The 20,752-nt window shown below is 55.9% G+C and overlaps 1 protein-coding gene across 1 annotated transcript in view; it reads left to right on the top strand.

The window, feature by feature from the left end:
• Positions 1-20,752, top strand: part of BCOR (BCL6 corepressor) — a 49,039-nt gene that overhangs the window by 5,223 nt on the left and 23,064 nt on the right. Inside the window, exons 3-7 of the mRNA XM_088521988.1 lie at positions 12,609-12,733; positions 14,305-14,383; positions 15,148-18,024; positions 18,727-18,780; positions 19,230-19,413. Coding sequence (XP_088378114.1) covers positions 12,609-12,733; positions 14,305-14,383; positions 15,148-18,024; positions 18,727-18,780; positions 19,230-19,413 — 3,319 coding nt within the window. The remainder of the gene's footprint in view (positions 1-12,608; positions 12,734-14,304; positions 14,384-15,147; positions 18,025-18,726; positions 18,781-19,229; positions 19,414-20,752) is intronic.

The following is a 20,752-nucleotide window of genomic DNA, read 5'->3' as shown; positions in this document are numbered from 1 at the left end:
CAGGCTGATGCCGCCCTGGAAATAATTGATAGCCGCGGCGGGCCGGGTCTGGCGTTTTCGCAATAACCTGCGCGGCGGAGGGAAGGAAAGGGAAGGGAGGCGCGGCGGGCTCGTCGGCGGGGGCGGGCTGAGCTGTGTGCGTGCGCGTGGCAGCCCGCGCCGAGGCCGCGGCCACAGCCGCAGCCGCAGCGAGGGGGAGCTCCCATGGCCGCGGGCCGCCTCGGCGTGCTCTCCATACCCGCGTCCTCCCGCGGAGCGAGCGCCGCTCCGGAGCGACCTTTCCCTCCGCGCTGTTCCGGAGCCGAGGCGGCGGCTGGAGGAAGCCGCCTTCTCCGGAGGCGATGCACGCTTCCCGAAGGTTTCTGCGGAGCATGCAGCGCGCCTTTGAATGGATGAGCAGGCGAGGCAGGGATGGAAAGAAGGCCAAAAGCTCGTAGTGAGCGCGGATTTAGGAAAGTTCTGCTCCTTTCCAGCGGAGATTTCATTTTTCCTTGTTTGCTGGACAGCAGTTCTTGGCTGAAGGGAGATTTTTTTCCGTCTCCTCTTTCGCCACTGGAAAAGTTAGCGGACGAGAGAACGCTTTGGTACCTGCCTATGTTTTTTTGTGAAATGTTGTCTGAGGACTCTGGGACTCTCCCCCTCTGCGCTCAAACCCTCCTTGCACCCCAAATCTACCTCATGCCGTAATAGATTCGGTGCCGTGTGATTAGACATGCAAGGAAGTCCGCTTGGAGAAGATCCTGACAGCATGAAATATAATTTGTGATCTGAAAGACAGTTTCCAGTATAATCTCATTATGCACCACAGACTCCCGGTGTTATTTTGTAGAAGGCGGACAATGATCAATTTACATTGACCTGGGGCTGGGCGAGCTTTTAGATGGTAATTGCCATATTGATTTGCATGCAAAAAGAAGACCTGCTAAAATTAAGGACCGGAAGCTAAATTAAACTAAATTTATTGTCTAGGTGCAAACTAAAAGACTTGTTAAAGTCTGGGGTAGAGTTGGTGCACTATGAAATTTGGGGGGGGAAACCCTTCTGTTCCTGGTCGCTCTCGAAAATTCGTCTGCCCCACGGAGAGCGGGGCTGCAAAGCCCCCTTTGTGAGCAGAGCGCATGCAAACCGGGGCTGCGCCGTGTAAGCCCGGGCTCTCTAAACAATCGGAGAATAAAATATCTCCTCTGTCCAATGGAAATCTCGGGCTGAATGTTGGGATTGTCGTGCTAAGGAAAACAAAGCTTTATTTGGATAAGACAATTAAAGTGGAAAGCACAGAATCCACCAGCCACGCTGGGAATCGCTAGCATAAAGAGCCGAGTGTGCTCAATAGAGCGCTCGGGAGTGGGGGAGGCTCGGGGCCGTGCTCCATGCCGGAGCCGGCACCGGGAAAGCCGGGCATTGTGCTCTGAGCGGCGAGAGCGCTCCCGGGCCAGCGCGTGCTCCCTTGGAGCCGCCCCGCGCGCTCGCTGCGAGGACGCGGCTCCACGGCGCACACGCTCCCCGTGCGCCTCCGCGACCCGTGGCAATTGGCTCGCGCTGCCGGGCGGGCTCTGCTTCCGCACCGTGCGTTGGGGGAACAGCTCCAGCCCTTGCCCTCGCAGTTAATTTAACGCTGGAGAATACCTCACCTAGGGGCCTTGCGGGTGTTTGCGCATTGCAGAAGGTTTGGGCCTGTATCCTCAGCTATGGAAGTCGGATCTCCTCCTCATATCAGAGGGAGTTTCGAAGCGGTGGTGCTCGGCTCGGCGGACGAGCACAGGCAGCAGACGCCACGTCTAGGCCAGCCCAATGGCCATCCTGATGGATATCCAGATCAGGTCCCGCAGGGCTGCCCTCGATGGCTGCGTGTTTTCCTCTCGCTGTGGGGAGCCCCAGAGCTGCTGGGGGTCTCCTGTGGGGGTGGGAGAGCCTGGGAGGCTCATTTGGCTGCTGCCTGCCCGGAAAGCGTGGAAAAGGAGGAGGGCGCTTGTGCGTAGCTGCAGGTAGGGGCCAGGGTGTGAAATCAAAGCTGGAGGGGCAGATTCTCAGCTCTCCTTGAAATTCCCGGAAAACTTGCGAAAGGCGTGAGGTGGGACAGCCCAAGCGCCTCTTCCTTAAGTGCAAATCCCTCGGGTGAGCCAAACTTTCTGCGTGCAAAAGCTCCTGGCTGTGGAGCGATCCTGCCGCGATCTCTGATCCCTGGGCAATCCCCTTTGCTCCCGCATCCCACGCAGCCTGCTGGGAGTGCTGCGTTGTGCTCACCTTGCTCTGGCCTGGTTCCCCAAGCTCACCCTGCTCCAGCCTGGCTGTGCCGCCTGCACAGTGTTTTCCTTTCTTCCCGTTTCCGCAGCCAGGCACAAAGTGGATTAGCGAAGCCCCGTGCAGAATTAAGCAGCCCTGTGCAAAGTTGCGGCGAGCTCCGCCAGTGGCACTCGCCTCCGCGGGCGGCGTTCCCGTGCCGGGACAGGCCAGGGCCTGCGGGAAGGGCTGGGTGCTTCCCGGACTCTCCGCATGGCGACGGGCAAGCGGAGAAATAGCTCTGGCTAAAGTTGTGGGGGCAGCGGGAACAACACTTGCCTGCAGGAAGCGCTCTCCCGGGAGAAATGCTTTTAATGGAAGCGCAACCTGGCCCTGCGGAAGAACGCAACGCGGCGGCTGCCGGCTGGGGAGGGATGCTGGGCGCAGGAGGCCGTGCGGCGCGGCACTGCGTTGCGGGGAGCCTGCCCCGAGCAGCCGGCTGAAGGTTGTCTTATTTTAGCCACAGAAACCTCTCCCTGGATCCGCTACAGCGCGATCTCGCTTGCAATAAACACCGTCGGCTCCCCTCTTTATACCAATTGCTAGTATGAAAGGAAAGGCAGCCTATATGCATGGAGGCAGGCATGAGCTAGTGAGATCAGGTTTCCTACCAAGCTCCCCGAGGAGAAGTCAGCATTTGATTGAAGCTACACTTGGTTCTTGGTTCCCAGGGGACAGCAGCCCTGAAACACGAGAGCCCTCCCTCCTTTTTTCTCTCTCTGCCTTGCTCCCTCTCTCCTCTTCCTCTAAAAGCCTTTGTGCTGAGCGAGCCTCGCTAGGCACGAACCGCCCGTCTCTCGCAAGAATGTGTTGCAGCCTCTGCTGACATTGTTTTGTGAGCGGCGCTTTTTTACCAGGCCAGCAGATTTCGAGCTACGTATAGGCAATGAATAGTCGATGACAGTGACCTGCAAACGCACGGCATCGGTTGTCGGCGAGTGTGATTGGGAAGTTAGCAGGGACGTAGTGCATCAGTGCCAGCACCCGACCTGTGTGGGAAATGCTGCCCTTTGGCAAGAGTCGGGCTGAGGTGGAAATGTCCTTCCAATAAAATCCACCTTTTTTTTTGCCTGTGTTGCTGCTGGTTCCAAAGCCACATATGGGCATCTAGAAACTCAAACACACCTGAGGTGCCTGAGGTCTCTTCAAGAGTTTGTCCAATTACACGACATTTAGAGAAATCTCAGGATCGTTCAGGATCTTCCTTTACAGATGGACACTTTGGGTAGCGCTGTGAGTGAAACAGTAGGCAAGGAGAGATTTTCTCAAATCGGTTTATTTTCCCCACACCTCGATTCAATAAATTCCACCCCTCCTGTAACTTTGCTGCTCACACGAAATGCGAGTCAGCACCGGGCAAGAGGTACCGAAACCCAAAAGCGTGCGGGAGCGCGCAGCACCCTGTGCTGCCAGGCGCCTGTGTTCCCAGCAAAGTCTGATTCTCGCTTCAGGGGGTTGCTGTTTTCTTAAAATTTACTGTTGTTATTATGGAAAGGGCTGAAGGTGGAGCGGGTGCTTTTAGAGACGTGTGCGGGGCCTGGCTCTGCTGGATGTGTTTGTGTTGGCCGTGCTGCGGCTGAGCGCGGGGCAGTTGTGGGGAGCAACACGGGAGCGTCGTCCCCGTTCTCCCGTGGGGGCTTGGGGTGATAAGAGGTAGATTGGACCTGTAGGCTGGGCGGACCTGCTGTGGGCACTGGCCTGGGGTGCTTCCCTGGTCCAAAAGCCAGCCCAAGAGCCGAGCTCAAGTCCCAGCAAAACTCTTGTCCGGTTTTGGGACCCTGGGCAATAAGTGATGGGGCTGGTGGGGAAAAACCACCCTTGCTCCCCGCCAGTCACAGCATCCGCTGGAGCAGCGAGGCCCCTGAAGGCTGCCCGACTCTCGCCATGGGGCAGCAGGAGGGGGAGGCGGGCGGAGGGTGTTCCTTGTTTCCACTAAACCAGCTGCAGCAGTTGCTGGTAACGCTGCGATGGGGACAGACACAATGCTGCTGTTGTTGGTTTGATCTCTCGCTGTGGATTGTTAGTCTGGATTTAACTATGTGGTAAGGGGGGGGGGAACACGAAGGCTGTTTACAGCTAGTGCAAATAATGTGACAGCTGTTGGAGCGCCAATAGCCCGCGCCTCGCTGCCGCTTGCACACAAAAGCCACGGTCGCCCTGGGGCCGCCCGACCCAATGGAGCCCGCGGGCACCACACACCCCTCGGCAAACACCCCGCAGCCTCCGCATTTCGCTCTTGTTTTTCCTTTTCCTTTCTGTTTCTTTTCCACTGTGTGCTCTGCGAGCGCCATGGGGCCCTGAGAGTAGGCCCAGTGCTCGCCCCTGCGGCACAGGGAAGGGCTTCGCTTGCCCACGGCAGTGTGGGCGGCAGGAGGCACCCCCGGCCCATGCGGCCTCCGGCCCTGTGCCCTCGGGCACTGCCACTGGGTGCCCGGAGTCGCTCGCGCGCCTCGCGTGTGGTGGCAGGCGGCGCCGCTCCACGCAGGGGCACGTGCTGCTCCGGGAGGAGCCGCTGTCTCCGGAGATCGCCTGGTGTGATCTCTTGGTAACCTGGAGGTGCGGGCACCTCCGGAGGGGATCCTCGGTGAAACGCCGCGCCTGCATAAATAACCCGGCCGGCTGCTTTCTCCTCAAAATCTCCTCATCCGAGCCTGCTGCTCGTGTGGTTTTTATTTATTTATTTATTATTGTTGTTTATTATTATTATTTTGCGCGTTCAATATGTAAAATGCTCCTCGTTCTTCGAGCTTGCTCCTGTATCGTAGCCAGTCTCTGAGCCCTTTCAGGAGAGCCTCTGGGAAGTCGAGGGAACTTGAGAACTGGGTTCCGGCCTATATTTGTACCTGACATAGTTTTCCTACCTACGAGACTCGCTGTATTTTATATAATAGGTGACCTCCGCAAACTCTATTGTGTTTTCTATGAGGCTGCTCAGGGGGTAGAGAGTGGGGAGGACAGGGATATGCTTATTTCCCCCCACCTTTTTGGTAATTTTGTTCGATGGGTTGCCTTTATCTATTTTTCTCCCCAGTCAATCTATTTTTTTTTTCTTTTGGCCTTGACCGTCCCCTTGGTCCATTATGGATCGCGCTGTGCTATTAGTGGCAAAAGTACGCCAGGACTCATTCAACAATTTTAGCATCAGTTCCTATAAACTGGTGTTTTATGTGACATGTGCCATTTTTTTCTGCTAGAATACCGCTTGCGAAACTAGTTTCGCCTTGGAGGAAAGGCGGAAAGATAAACAAGGCTGCATAGCCAAAACACTGGCAATCTCTGCCTGCTTCCAAATCTTTTAAAGTCACGGAGTAATATTTTCAGGATTATGCTGCTGCCTCTGAGCAGGGAATGTCGCTGGCGTTAAAAAAAGGAGGAAAAAAAAAGCTAATGCAAATTAGAGAAAAATAATTTTCTTTCAGCGATATGCAATGTATTAGTCACTTGTTATCATGCTTAGAGGCAGACCTCATTTGCGCGTCTGCCAACTCGTTCACATCTGCTCGGAGCCGTTCAGGGCATTTTAACCTTGGCGGTGTCGTGTCGTAGTCCCACGGATCAAGAACGAGTAATTAAAGCTCTAAGCAGCAGCAGCAGCAAAAAAAAAAAAAAAAAAAAAAGGAAAAGCCACCCTCCTAGCCGCCCATCTGCATGGCCGCCGAGCCGCTGCTTTGTCTCGCGTGCAGCTCCGTGCTGCGAGGAAGCGGGGCCTTCACGCCGCTGCTGCCTCTCCCTGCAGCCCCATTGCCACGGACGTCCCCGCGCGCAACAACTTTTATTTATTTATTTATTTTTGCTATTTTCCCTCCTTTGCTGCCGTTGCTGGCGGGACTCGGGGGCTTCAGCACGCTGTGTGGCACAAGGAGGTGGTTGCACGGGGAGAGCGCCCGCTGCGGATGTGCCTTTTCCCAAAGGGATGGGGAAGGCGGCGTGGGGAAGCTCGGGACATGTGGATGTTCAAGGATCTACAGAGGTGCTGGCGAATTCCTCTCCAAGCCGGCACTTCCCCAAAGTGCCTGGGAAGCATCTCCTGGTGTGGGGAAGCCTGGTGCAGGCAAGCCCGGTGGGAATCCGGGACCAGGCTGATTTTTATGTGCTGTTTAGTGGAAACCGAGCTGCTTGTGTGGTTGTTGCTTCTTGCAGGGGTGAATTAAAAAAAAAAAAAAAAAAAAAAAAAAAAAAAGGAAAGAGAGAAAAAGCTGCAACTTCCCGAGCACTTTTCCGGCCGTGCCCTGGGGCCCTTGGCGCAGCCCAAGCCCTGCGGGCAGCGGGAGCCTTCGGGGCCAGCGGCGCCGGGGGCCGTCGGGGCCGCAGTTATTTAACGTTTTAACGTTTTGCCGCTGCGCGGAGCCGCCGTCCGTGCCCGAGGAGGGGGGAGGGAGTGTTTCTGAGGGAAGCGTCGGGAGCTGCTCCCCATCCATCAGCGCCTCGGAGCTGTTGCTCCGTAAACGAGGGAAGCGCAGGCCCTGTCAGCCGCAATTAGGCGAAGCGGAGCCGCCCGCGATCAGGATCTGCCGACGTCCCCGACGGGCGCGGGGGGCGGCCCCGCGCGGGCTGCGCTGCGGCGGGCGGGGAGGCGAGGGCGCGTGTCGCATTAATCACCTCCCCTCCCCGCCGGGAAACGGGAGGTGCAGGAAACGGGGCCGGTTTCTGCCGGGATAACGCTGCGGGAGCGCGCGCGGCCGTTCGCGCAAGGCTCGCGCTTATTCAGTGCGGGGGTGGGCACGGCGCGGGGGGGCCCTTTCCACCCCCGCTCCGCGCCGAGCCCGGGAAGTTTCCTAAAATAAGCGCGGGGGAGGGAAGCCCCGTGCGCGGCGATCCCGCCAGCGAACAGCGCGGGAAGGGGCCGCGTTGCTGCTCTCTGCCTTTCCCTGCCCTGTTTTGTACCCCCGCCCCAACGCCGAGAAGCCGGAGCCAGGGGAGCAGGGGCAAGCAGGGGGACTGCCGAGTGCGCGGTGGGTTATTGGGGGGCGGGTGGGGGGTGGCTGGGATGGGGGGAAGCGTCGGCAGAAAAAAAAAATATTACCTGAAAGGCGCGTTTATTTCCGCGGAGCGGGTACGCGCGTGCGGAAACGCGCGCGTGTTGTGTCCCGCTCTGCCGCCGCTCCCGCGCGGGGCTGCCTGTTGTCTCTGGCAGCGGCAGCGGAAACCTCGCTGCCGGCGTGCGAGCGAGCGCGGCTGCGTGCGTGTGTGGCTGTGCGTGCGAGTGTGGCTGGCTGTGCGAGTGTGACTGACTGTGCCTCTGAGTGTGGCTGCCTGTGTACGCAGCGTGTCTCTAAAATGGCGCGGCCGCGCTGCGCACGGAGATGCCGCGGCGGAGGGGGGGCTCTCGCCGGGGGTCCCGGCCCCGTTCCCGCGGCAGGGCCGGGTCGCGGCTCTTGCCCGCCGCCGGGGCTGCAGCCCCGGAGCGGGGCCCGGGGGGGCCGCCCGAGCAGGGAAACCCCCGCCCCGGGGGAGCCGCGCGTCCCGGCGCTGCCGCGGGAGCGGGCGGCATCGGTATTTCCCGCGAAAGCCCGGGAATCACCTCCCTCCCTCCCGCCGCCAAGGCGGGCGCGATCGCGTCGCCTCCCCTCTCCCGGCCTTGCCCCCTCCCCGCTCACTGCGTTTAGCCCGGGAGGACCCTTGCCCTAGGGTGCCCCACAGCCCCCCCCCGCCATAGCGTGGTGTGGGGAAGCCCGGGGCTGCCCTGCGGGGGAGCGTGTTGGAGACTCCCCCATCACGCCTGGAGCCCCTGCCGGGCTTCCCCCGAGCCAGGGGGGCAGACAGCCTTATTTGAAGGCTCTCCGACCATTTTAACTTTCCCTTCCTGCCCCCACCGGCAACCTTCCCCGCTGCCCAAGCTTATCGTTAATTGAAAACTTTTTGGTGCGTCTATGTGTGTGTGTGTTCCCCTCCTTCCCCCCTTCCCTTTTTGGCTGCGGCCGAGAGCGAGGCAACGATTCGCCTCGCAGCATATGGGCGAGGAGGGGGGCAAGCGCAGCCACCGTCTGTGCCCAGTCCGAGGCACGACAGACGGCGTGGGATTTAGGGGGGGACACGGATACGAGGCCGGTGTCCCCCCCTCAGCCTCTTTCCCTCAGAGGAGGCCGCACAGGGGCGGCTAGGGGGCCCTGCTGGGGCGGGTGGCCCCGGGTGCCCTCGTCGGGCTCCATCGCGCTGCTCTGTTTACACGGCAGAAAGTCCCCGTCGCCGTCACCATCCGACACGTGATGGGTTGGGAGCTGCGGCGGGGGGAGAGCGCCCGCGGCACCAACCCTAAAAATAGTCGCCGACCCCCTTTGGCGCTGCACACCCCCCCGAGCCGGAGCGTGCTGCTGGCGCGCATGACTCAATATGTATTTTAAATCGGTTTAGCGATCTCGCTGGCGCATTGTGCTTAGCGCTCTGGTTAAATGAAATGCCACACGTCCCGGGTAAAGGTCAAACTTCGCCTCTAATCCGCGGCTCCGCGCCGCCGCGGCCACTTAGGCTGCTGCTTCCTCCCCGTGCTCGCAGGACGCGTCCCCGGCAGGGATGCTGTGCTGAGAGGGCAAGAAATAGCCCGAGGTGGTTTGTTTTCTTAATTTTTCTAAAAAAAAAAAAAGGCGCTCAGCCGTCCCATTCTTTAAACACTTGTCTAATATTAGAGCGTGCACTCTTGCCAGAGCTTTATACAGGGTGTTGCAGACGGCGTGATTACACCATGTCCGTAAAGCCCCCTTTCTGGAGGTGGCTTGGGTCACTGTTTTTATAACTTGTAAATATGTAAGTTGGAGGCACAAGATAAACGAGGTCGCCAAGCACATTCATAAGCAGCTGCCTGTAGTTAAGCTTATAAATGCAGTGTGAGTGTCGCCCTTTAAATCAAGCTCAGAGGAGTGGTCTGAGGGCTAATCGAAGACGATTGCTGCGAGTCCCCCGTTGCTTCGCGCTCCTCTCGCAGGGATTTTCGCAAATCTAGAAATGATCCTTTCAGTGGCCTGTAACTGAAGGGTGGGGGATCTGAGCTGGGTAATTTATTGCATTGTTTTTAATTTCCGAAAGGCCAGCTTGTTTGCCTAAGTGCCTCTCGCTTCGCTGCTGCCACGGGCTGGTTTTTCTTTTTTTCCTTTCCGCGGCGTGCAGACTTTACCCTGTGCAGCCTCCCCGGCCGCCGCTCGCGCTGCTGCCGCCGCCTCTGTGGCTTGTGCAGTGGAAACTGGCGCGCTGCCAGGCGCGCCTCGGAGGTGGAAAGAGTAAAGGCGCCAAAAGGGAACTCGTGCGCCGCTCCGATCCTCCTCCTCCTGCTACAGCCGCCTGCCCCGTCGCTGCTGTCGGGCATCGCTGCTTTGCCCCGCGGGGAAGCAGCGGTGGCTGCGCCTTCCTCCCCCCCTTACCCTGCTCCTCTTCTTCTTTCCCCCCGCGGGCACTGGGTTTTTCTCGTCTCCGCGCCAGGAGCGCCTTAGCAAAACTTCGCTGCTGCCGGTGTCAATGGCTGCCAAGAGTCTGTTGACGTTGCGAGGGAGACCCGAGCGCTTCCCGTTTCAGTTGGCTGCCCGGGAGCCGCGCTGCGGGCTTGGCGTGTGCGTGTGCGCGGCTGCTCCCCGCGCGGCTCTGCAGGTCAGTGCTCGCAGGCGCTTTTTTTTTTTTTTTCCTCTCTCTTTTATTTTATTTAATTCTTTCTTTCCGCAGCTGGTTTCACGCGGCGCCCCGCCGCGGAGCCGCCTCGCTTCCCCCCCTCGCCGCCCGCCCATCGGCGTCTATATTTAGCCGCAAGCGGCTTTGTCGGGCAGGCGCGTCCCGCAGGAAATGCCGTGCGCGCCCGGCGGCCGGGCCATGCTCCGCGCGGCGCGGGGGGGCCGCGGGCTCGTGTGTGCGCCGCTGGAGCGCCGGGAGAAACGTGTCCTGGATTTTCCTGCGCTCTCCCCTGCCGCGCGGCGAGTGCCCGGGCACCACAGGCCACCATCGGGGCGGGCGGCGCGGAGGGAGAGGGGCGTGTGAAGAGTTAAAAGTCTGTTGCTCGCTGCAATGAAATTATGGCTGGCAGTGGCGCCGCCGCTGCTCGCGGAGCAGACCTCCACTTCTGAGCAGTTCACTACAAGTTCACCGGGGCGGCGGTCGCCAACGCGGACGCGCTTCAGCTGGGCTGCGCCACCCCGGTGTGGATGGGCTCTGGGGAGAGGGCTTGGGGCATGGACTGTGCCTCGAGTGGGCCCTGCGGGCCGCAGGCCCCGCTGTGGGGCTTTGCTGGGGTGGCGGGGAGAGCTCAGACTCCGTGTCTTGCCCGCTGCGTCCAGCTGCGCTTGTGGCCCTCCATGCGGCTCTGGCGCTTCACTCCCTGCAAGTGTCAGGGGATCAGCAGGCTCTGAGCGGGGCACGGAGCCCTGGTTTCAGGATGCGTTTCCCACTGGGACATGAGGAGCGTGAAGGCGGCCCGCTCCCGTGAGCGCTCCCGGATGGTCTGGCGTGTGCCCCGAAGGAGACAGGCCGAAAGTGGCAGGGCCCTGGTGCCAGGGAGGCCTGCAGGGCTTCTCGGAGCTGCTGTCCATTCCTCACGGATGAGGCAGCGCGCGGGGCGGCTACCACTAACCTTATGTAAAACCCTAAATCACTCTTGCCATGCTGCTGCTGCCTCTATTGAAAACATTACGAGCGGCGCATCTGGAAAACAGTAAATCTGTCCAGAAACCATCTTTCCAGTGAAATAACTCCTTTTGAATGATAGCGCAGTATCTAATCTCCGCAGATTTTTGTTTCCTCACAGCAATTTTTTTTTTTTTTTTTTTTGCGGGCTTCATTATGGAAAGCTAACTGTTCTGGAGGGAGGAGGGTCAACGCGCCGTTTCATTAATATACATTTGTTCCAGACGTGGAGTTTTGCACAAAAGGCCTCTCTGAGGGGAGAAAAAAGTGCTCGGGAACAAGGCTTTCCTGCCGTTTTAGTTCTTAAATCTCCCCGAACGTGTGTGAAGTATTGTGCTAAAGGCACAATCTGGGATTCTTCCCCATTAAATGCCAAAGTGAGCATTTGCATATTTTGTAGCCTAACAAAGGAAATGAGTTTGCTCGGGAAGCATGTATGCTTTGGGAGACGTTATGCATTAAACTCCCAGTGGTCAATCACCCATTACTGGCTTGTGTGTGTGTGTGTGTAGAAGGAGTATCATGCCTCCCGCTTCAAGGCTTCTATTTTTGTGCGAGAGGAAGAGCTGGGGGATATCCTGTGCATTAAAGGCTCCCCCTACTTATTAGCCCAGCATTTAGCAGCAGGATGCAGGCTGAGGCTCAGTCAAAAGAAACGACCCAACCTCCGAAGAGCAATTAAAATCTTGCACCGGAATAAATCATGCGCCGCGATAATCCTGTTAATAAAACGCAGCTTGTCCTGACACTCCACTCGTGCAGCAAACTGGAATTTAATGCGCGCGGAGATGGCGCCGAGAGAGGTGCGGCGCGCGCGGAGGCTGCCCCAGTGCCGTTGGCCGCGTGCGCGTGGGTGCCTTTCACCTGCCTCTGCCGCTGCACACAGCGCCGATCCTCTCGGACTGCTAATACTTCTCCAGCGAGCCCGCTAATGATTTCTTTCCCTGGAGTGAGCAGGCGTCATTGAATTACTGAAAGCACTCGCAGCAGCGGCAGGAGCAGCAGCGGCAGCGGCGGCTCCGATGCAGAAGCCACCAGGGCTCGGTGCTTAATCAAATCAAGGGGTGGGGAGCTCGCCAACCCACTTACTATTTTTAACCCCTTTCTCCAAGTTAGTCGTGTGCAGACGCGGAAGGGGAGGTTTTTATTTGGACGCCTTCTGCAGAAGCGCCTCTCCCGTTCCGAGTGTGCACGTAAACGCTTTATGAGCAGCCGGCGTAGCCAAGGCGCGGGGTGTGTGACTGCCCTTCCTGCTCCCGTGTGTGGTGGATGCGGGGCTTTTGTGAGCGCCCTTTGCAGCATTCGCCCCATGCATGGGGGCTTCCCTTACTGTTCCAGCCGGCCTAGGACGAGTGCTTGGCTCCTGGTTTGGCTCCTTGGCCGTCCGAATCGTTTCTTGCTCAAATTAAATGCATTGGAGGAACTTTTATTTGTCGATAACCTGAAATGATTCTTAATTTTCTGGATGTGCGCTGGGGAAAAGATCCATCTCCTCTGACCTATAAATGCCCTCAATTTGCTCCTTTATTGCCGGGTATCTCCCTTAGCGGTTAACGTAGGCAGCTCGCTCCCCGCACCAATCCTGCATTCATTATTAATTACCCGGAGGGAGGCTGGCTGCTTCGCTGCGATGTTTGCACTTCCTCCTCGACAAATCTGCTCAACTTTTTTTGTTTTGTTTTGTTTTTTTTTCCTCTCCTTTTCTTTCTTTCTTTTTTATTAGAATATAAAACCGTGAAGAGAAGCGGCGATTTTTAAGAAGACGTCATGCTTTCTGCGCAACTCCCCTGTATGGCAATGTGCATAGCTGGATGAGCAATGAGAGGGTCCGCATGTGTGGAATTAATGAAGACAGGTAAATATTTAAGCTGCTGGCAAGCTAAACCAAGCCGTAGGTCTGCAGCGTGAGGCCTCAGGCTTCACTCACCTCCCTGGTGCCGGAGCCGACGGCTGCTGTTGCACATTGGGAGCGGGCCCGGTCAGACAGGGCTGATGGTGCTGGAGGGCAGCAAGACGTGCCCAAAGGTGGTAGAGCAGCCAGTGATGTGCTGTTTTAACAAGCAAGCTGCTGGGTCAGTGGAGCAGGGGCGCACTTTAGGGAGATTACTCCCCAGTGCAAGCCCCTAAGTGCACTTTTTGCAGTTCATTTGGTGTTTCGTGTTTAGGGAGGAGAATTCAACCACGAGCATATTCTTCTAGCAGCTACCAACTAGGGGGGCTCACGCATGTGACTTGGCACTCCCCTCCATCAAACAAACAGCTTGTCCTGTGAAACAGAGACAGTGGCCTTTTCATCTCCCCGAGAAGTGAATTTCTCTTTGTCTCTGCTTTTTTTTTTTTTTTTTTTGCCTTCTCCTTCTGAATACCATTCATTTGATGATTAAAATTATGCTCCTTAATAATTTTGAATGGGGCGGTGCAGGCACTTGGCTGTGTCCCCTTCCCTTAAAATCCAGTTTTTCAAAAAGCAAAACAGCACTCAGCAGAACTCACAGGTACGCTTTCAATTCTCCATGCCAATTTTGTGTGGTTTTACAGTGTTTTTTCTGTCTCCTCTTTGAGCCTGTGTTCTCACCATTGTGTGAAAAGCCTCACAGAAGCCAGGGAAAGTTTTTGGTCTTTGGAGGGAAAACTGTTTGCAAACACAAACGGAAGGAAAACAGCCAAACATCTCCCTCTGCCTCTACCACCCTCCAGCACCAGCTTCCCTCCCAGTTGTTTACATGCAGCTTGCAGGAAAGGTGGATCTTATAGAAAGGAATAAACAAATTCCCTAAAATTGCATTTTTGGTGTCAGGTGATGATATGTCTTTAAGTACTTTGATTGAAAGGCATTCTTTTGGGTAATGATGAAACTTTCCTTCTGCTACATGTCAGCGATTTTTATCCCTGGGATTTGAAATTTGGCACTAAGGTCTATTCTTTATCGGCGCTTTCTGTGATAACAAGTCCCAATGCTGCAACACTGGTGTGGCACAGATGTGCAACTGCCTCTTTAGCATGGAGCAGCTGATATTCGTATGATATTTGTGTGTGTGTGTGTGTGAATTTTCTCCACTGCAGTGTGTATGGATGGCGCATGAATGGAGTATGTTCGAAATGGTATATTATATCCTTGGGAAAAAAAAGGGAGGCACAAAATAGGAAGCCTTAACAAAAATCCCGTGTGTCGGGTGAGGTTGCTTGGAGATGTATGTACTCAGTGTGCTCTCAGTGTCAAAACCTGTTTTGCTTTTGTACCCAATTCCGAATGGGTCTTACTTTCTAAAATAGTCTCTGTGCCTTAATACATGGAAGGATACGTATGGTATCGTATGGGACATCCCTGGGGAAATCAAAATATGGTGGTGATATAATCTTGTATGATAAGAAATGCACAGGATGTTTTCAAATAGCTGTGTCTTTTTTTTTTTTTTTTTTTAATAGGAAAATTCCAGTTAATGATGGCGATGCACCGAAAAGCAGACTGGAGTTGAGGGAAGAAAATCACCTGAATCACAGCGTGGTAAGAATTTAGCAGCTGAAACTGAATCGGCTCTAAGCCCTTCCCCCAATTTGCTATTAGATGATCCTTTTGGAGAAATGATTAAAATACATTTCTGTTGCAATTCTAGCTATGCCTGGGCACATACAAATTGTTTTTGTGAAAGAGTGAAATTGGACTTTGCTTGTTTGTCTTGCTAATCTCTTGACTTTGTCGTGCATGTTGTCCTGTGACATTGCACTCTTACTTTTTGCTCCATTTTGGGTAGTGCCATGTAGCGTGCTCGCGCATCTAACGAGAGTAGCTCATGTTGCCAGCGCTTCAGCAAAGGTGGCAATTTTCTCCCTCTTTGAGAGCACACGGGAAGGGCAAGTGGAACAGATATTTGGCACTGTGCTCTCGAGGGATAGCAGATTTTTTAATATTTTTCCTACTCACCTTGCATGTTGTGTAGCCATGGCCAGCCTGAGATAGAGCTGCGGAGGAGGGAGCTCCTGGAGGAGCGGGAGCAGCATCTGTGGGCCGGCTCCTCAAACCTTTGTTTCTAGCCAATGAATTTGGGGTGCAGAAAGGCTTTTCTTGACACACGCAGTGATGCACATTGCCCCAGAGCTTCCGCTTCCCATGTGCTCCCGTGTGCTCGGCCTCGGTGCTCTTTCTGCAGCCGTCAGTGGGCTTGTGTCGGCGTCGTTTCTCTTGTGAACCGGAGTGCATCTGTAGCGCGAGCGCGTAGTAAGTCGTCTGGCAGTGAAACCCGAGAGTAACACACTTCTTGTTCTGTGAAGGTGGATGCAACCACGGCACATCGCATCGACAGCCTCACGGCTCTGAGCATGGACAGGTCTGGACTTATGCGAGAAGGACTCAGGGTGCCCAGTAGTATTGTCTATTCCAGCTTGTGCGGACTTGGCTCCGAGAAGTCACGGGATGCGGCGAGCTCTATAGCGGGTCTTGGATTTACTCCGGAAAGAACCCCGGAGATCCAGTTCAAATCCAACCCCTCCGAAGCAGTAGAAAATGCCGCCGTCTCTGCGAAAGCCCCAAATGGCTTCAGTGCTATGTACAAAGCGCCACCTGGAATACAAAAAAGTTCTGTCCCCACGGGAGAGACGCTCGGCTTGGACAGGGCCGCCAGCGACAAGCAAAGTCCTCTCGGCGTCAACGGTGCTAGTTACCTAAGGCTGCCCTGGGTAAACCCTTACATGGAGGGCGCTACGCCCACGATATACCCTTTCCTTGACTCACCAAATAAGTATTCGTTGAACATGTACAAGGCATTGCTACCTCAGCAGTCCACCTACAGCTTACCGCAGCATCTGGCATACTCGCCCGTGTGTACGAACGGTGAACGTTTTTTATACCTGCCCCCCTCCCACTACGTCGCGCCCCACATCCCCTCGTCCCTCGCGTCGCCCATGAGGATCTCAGCGGCCTCGGCGTCGCCCGCCATCCCGCCCCTGGTGCACTGCCCGGACAAGGGCTTGTCGTGGAAGATGGGCGTAAGCGCCGGCGGCGCCGCCGTGGAGGCGCACGCCTACCCGCACCTGCAGGGCGGCAAGCAGCCTCGCGTGGCCGCCGCCAAGGCGGCACCCGCCAGCCTGGCACCCGACCCCGCACTGCTGCTGCCGCACTCGCCCCGGCCGTCCCCGCGCGTCCCTCTCACCGCCCCGGTGGGAGATGCCTACGCCGACTTCCACAAGCACTTCCCGCGCATCACCACGTCCCCCTCCTCTTCCTCCAACTCCTCCTCCTCCTCGGTGGCGCTCCCGAAGCCCTACCTGAATGTAGGCGGTGAGTTCCCGCCATCCCGGCTGCCCAACGGGAAGCTGCCCAAGGCGAGTGAGGCAGTGGAGGCAGCGCCGCCAGCTGCGCCGCACCTGCGGAAAGCCGGCCCCGAGCGGAAGGAGAGCCGCTCGCCGCCGCTGCTGGAGAAGCAGGCACCGACCAAAGACATCGTGGACAAACCACTTGACCTGTCGGCGAAGGTGGTCGACGCGGAAAGCGCCAAGTCGGACCACATTAAAAAGATGGCACCGACGGTGCTGGTGCACAGCCGGCCGGGGGGCGGCTCGCTCCTACCCGGAGGCGATGTGCAGAAGGAAACGCTTTCTCCAGGCAGCGGCTGCCCCCTCTACAGACCTGAAATCATCAGCACAGCCTCGTCCTCCTGGATCGTTCCCGGCCCCGGCCCCGGTGAGGAGAGCGGGAAGAGCATGCCGCTGAAGAACAAAGCGCTCGACTGGGTGATCCCGCAGCAGCGCAGCTCCTCTTGCCCCCGCATGGGCGGCGCGGAGGCTGCGGCTGGCGGTGGCGGTGGCGGCGCCTCGGGCTCCGCCGCAACGGGCGGGCGGCCAGCGTCGGCGTCGCCCGCACCCAACGCCAACACCGAGTGCGCCAAGGCGAGCAGGACAGCTGCGGACAGCACTGCATCGGTCATCCAGCATGTAGGGCAGCCGGCGGTGGCGGCTGCCGTGGCTGCGGCGCCCGCGAAGCATAACAGTAAAGTAACGAAATCCTGCGGCCAGGACACCAACTTCAAAGCCAGCGAGAATGCCCTCGCGTCGAGCCCCATATTTTTGCCACCCAATGAGGCGTTCCGCTCCCCACCTTTGCCCTATCCGAGAAGTTACCTCCCGTATCCCGTTCCGGAGGGTATCGCGATAAGCCCTTTATCCCTCCATGGAAAAGGCCCCGTATATCCTCACCCGGTTCTCTTGCCCAATGGCAGCCTCTTCCCTGGGCACCTGGCTCCCAAGCCCGGCCTTCCCTACAGCCTGCCGGCAGGACGGGGCGAGTTCATGACTTACCAGGATGCGCTGGGAATGGGGATGGTGCATCCCATGTTGCTGCAGCACTCGACTCTGGAGATGAACAAGGACGAGAAGCCGGAAAGGAGGTCACGGTCTCACGAGAGGCTCCGCTATGAGGATCCCGCTCTGAGGAGCCGGTTGCCGGAGCTCCTCGAGCCCAGTGGGAAGCTGCATTTCGAGGTGCCCAACGACAAGACCGTGAAATTGCACCAAAGCTCCGGCCACGGGAAAAACTCCACCAAAAGCGACAAACACCTCTTCCCGGACCTCTTGCGAGATGAGCAAGATGCTAAAAGCGAAACAAATTTAACGAAACCCGTCTTTGCTACTGAAAGCAGTAATCAGGCTAATGACCCTACAAAGCACAAGGTAGAACAAGCGTCTCAGCACAGGGATTTTATTGTAATGAGAGAGGAGTTTGGAAGAAATAATGATCTTCACGAAACCTACAATTTTAAGCAAGCCCAGAGTTCGTCGGTGTTCAGCTTAAGGAAAGAAGATTTATCCGTAAGCCAAAATAAAGAGAGAGTAATGGTGCAGCCGCCTTCCGCTTTCTTGGAAGCGGCGCACGAGGGCGACGGCCCAGCACTGGCCTTCGGCAAAGCGCAGGACGACGCCAAGCAGTTCTGCATGGGAGCTGTGCAGCCGGGCCTCGACGCGAGCCAGGCGTATACCAAAGACGGGGCCGACGACGCCGAGTCTGCCGAGGGCAAAATCCTGAAGCCCAAGCCCTCCAAGCTGGCGAAGCGCATCGCGAACTCGGCGGGCTACGTAGGTGACCGCTTCAAGTGTGTCACGACGGAGCTGTACGCGGACTCCAGCCAGCTGAGCCGGGAGCAGCGCGCGCTGCAGGTGAGTCCGCGCGGCCGAACGGCCGCAGCGCTTTGTGATTATTGCTCTGTTGTTAAGTCGCAGTGGAGGATTAAAGTTGGCATAAGCAGCGCAGGTTGGGGAAAGGAGGTATTTGCGGTCAGGGCGTACTGATCAGGAATGGCTTTAGAAGGCAAAAGCAAGTTTGTTAGTTAAAGTTAGGCTATGTAAATAATAACTTGTATATATGGATTTTATTTATGTATTTGTTAGTAAGCTTTACAGGACTTTTAATAAGATCTGGTTAAAATGTTAACGTATGTATTAAATGTTTTTGCAGTTACGGAGGGGCGTCAGAAAGGAATGCATGTTATGTCGAGCTAGTGATTGCAGTAATTTCTCAGCTGGCCGGTGCTGTCAGATAGCAAAGCGTATCCAGGAGGTGTGATTAGTATGCCAGACGTGACGTTTGGTGGAGAGGAGTAGCAGCCATGTATTATTGGGACTTACGCAACGTTTTCACCGGGCAAATACGTAGTAAAGTGTAGAAGCAGTATTGAAGTTTGATGCTGAGGGATGGCAGAGAGATATTGTGTACGAATATCCTTAAGGTATTTCTACTTTTAATGAACGGATGAGTTAAGCCAAATTGTTTTGCATTGTTAAGAAAAGAATTGGTTTATGCTTATAAAAATGGATGAAATTATCTAAATGATCCATTGAGTGCCCATTTTAATTACATAGATGGAAGGATTACAAGAGGACAGTATTTTATGTCTACCTGCTGCTTACTGTGAGGTCAGTTCTTCAAATTTTTATTACTAGACTCTTACATAAACCTTTGAGTTAAATTTCATTTCCAAATACACAAAGGGAAGTTTGTGGGCCATGGTCGTCTTTATTCATTGTACAGTTTTGTGTTTTGTTTTTGTTTTTGTTTTTGTCTTTTTTTACCTCCAAAACGGAATGTCTTTTTTAATGTTTTTATATACAGTATGCATTTATATATATATATATTTATATACACATATATACATATATATGAAAGAACTGTGTGGATATTTACCTATAGATGCTAGAAGTTTGTATACTGTTTTATAAGTCAGGTGTTTTAAACTCTTAACACTAGATATGTATCTCAAGCCTTGATTTTGAGCAGGCTTTTTTCTTTGGAAATGCTTTCATATAAGGTAAGGTAAATGAAGTAGCTTTTATCGCAAGACTTTTCATATCAATTCTCTTTCTAGCGTGCAATGATGCGCTTCTCAGAGTTGGAGATGAAAGAGAGAGAAGGCCAAACAGCTACCAAAGACTCAGAGGTCTGCAGATTCAGCCAGGCAGACTGGGAAAACTTGAAAGGAAACAGTGAAAAGAAGCCAAAGTCTGTCACTCTGGAAGATGCCATTGCTGACCAAAATGACAATGACAGATGTAAGCGAATTGGGGTGCCTTTCTCAAGTGTGCAGTGTAATCTTTGTATCGCCAGGGTGTTGTTGGTTAGAGTAAGTAATGGATGAGCTTGCAAAGCTCTGCCTCTGTAGGCTGCTCTGCTACGTCCATTGCGCTCCGTGCTTGCCTTTTGCATCTTTTCGTTGCAGGTTGTGGTTGCATCTGCAGCATTATTGCTTTTTTTACTTTTTAACCTTAAAAAAAAAAAAGTCACCTATGCTGAGTATTGCAGAACCAGGGAAAACACATCCCGCTGCAGGCTTTGGTTGTGGGTGTTCGTGTGTGTGTGCGTGTGTGCTCGCGTAACTTTGTGGCTGGGCACGCTCGTTGCAGGTGCCGATTAGTGAGGAAGGCTGGGGGAAAATCTCACTTGGGCAGTTTAATAGCTCTGAATTACTGTTCTGCTCTTTCTTGAACGCAAATTTTGGCACAGTTGTGTAGTGGTCAGTTGTACTCACTCGGTTTCTCACCGAAAACAAGTTACTTGGGGTATTTTACCATTGCTGAAATAACAGCATGAGCAAAAAGTTCGCCTGGTGAAAGAGCAAGGGGAAGTTTTAATTGTTGAAATGTGGCAGGTCCCAGTGTGGGGCTGGAAGCAGAGCACGCGCTCCCTCCCCTCGCGTGGACGAGGTGTCTGAGCAGGGAGGCAGGGCCGCGCTGGTGTGCACGGCTGCTGCGCGTCCTCCGCTTGCTGCCGCGCGGGTCCTGTGTGCCGAGCGCGCTGCCGAGCAGGGGGAAGCGTGCTCCGTCTTGCGCGAGTTCGTCCTTCTGCTCTGCTACGGAGCTTGGAGCTAACAGGGTGTTTCGGAGCTTGGCCTCGTCCCTGAGCCTCTCGGAGCGCGGATCTGCTCCGCCGTGGCCCCTTGCTGCAAGCTCTTTCTCACGGCGTTTCACCCCCCGGCCCGCGGAATAGCGGCTGGCAAACAGGGCCGCCGCGTTTCGCGCTCCTCGAACGCTCCTGGTGCAGCGGCTCGGCGCGACAAACCGCTCGGGGCGCTCCCCGTGGGGCCCTGGCTGGGCAGAAGGGCCGCGCGCTGCCTGCCACGCGCCTGCGTCTGCCAACGGCAGCGGCTGCCCGCGGGAAAGCTCTGCCTGTCCCCGTTTCCTCCGATTTCTCGACGCTCTGTCGTGCTCGGCAGCGAAGCCTCCCGGCTGAGGCGGCTCACGGTTCACAGCCTCTCTCGCCGCAGGGCAGCCGTCTCGTCTCGCCTTGTCTCGCTCGCACCATAGCGAGGACCAGGGCCCGAACGGCTGGTAGCCCCTCGGCCCCCGTGCATCTCCTGAGAATACAGCAACAGCGGGAATGGCTGAATGTCAG

The sequence above is a fragment of the Tinamus guttatus genome, unplaced genomic scaffold (genome assembly GCF_059628265.1).
Source record: "Tinamus guttatus ecotype Peru unplaced genomic scaffold, ASM5962826v1 Tinamus_guttatus_pri_ptg000008l, whole genome shotgun sequence".
NCBI classification, from domain to species: domain Eukaryota; kingdom Metazoa; phylum Chordata; class Aves; order Tinamiformes; family Tinamidae; genus Tinamus; species Tinamus guttatus.
The sequence above is the reverse complement of the archived record's forward strand: the minus strand, read 5'-3'. Positions and strand labels throughout refer to the sequence as shown.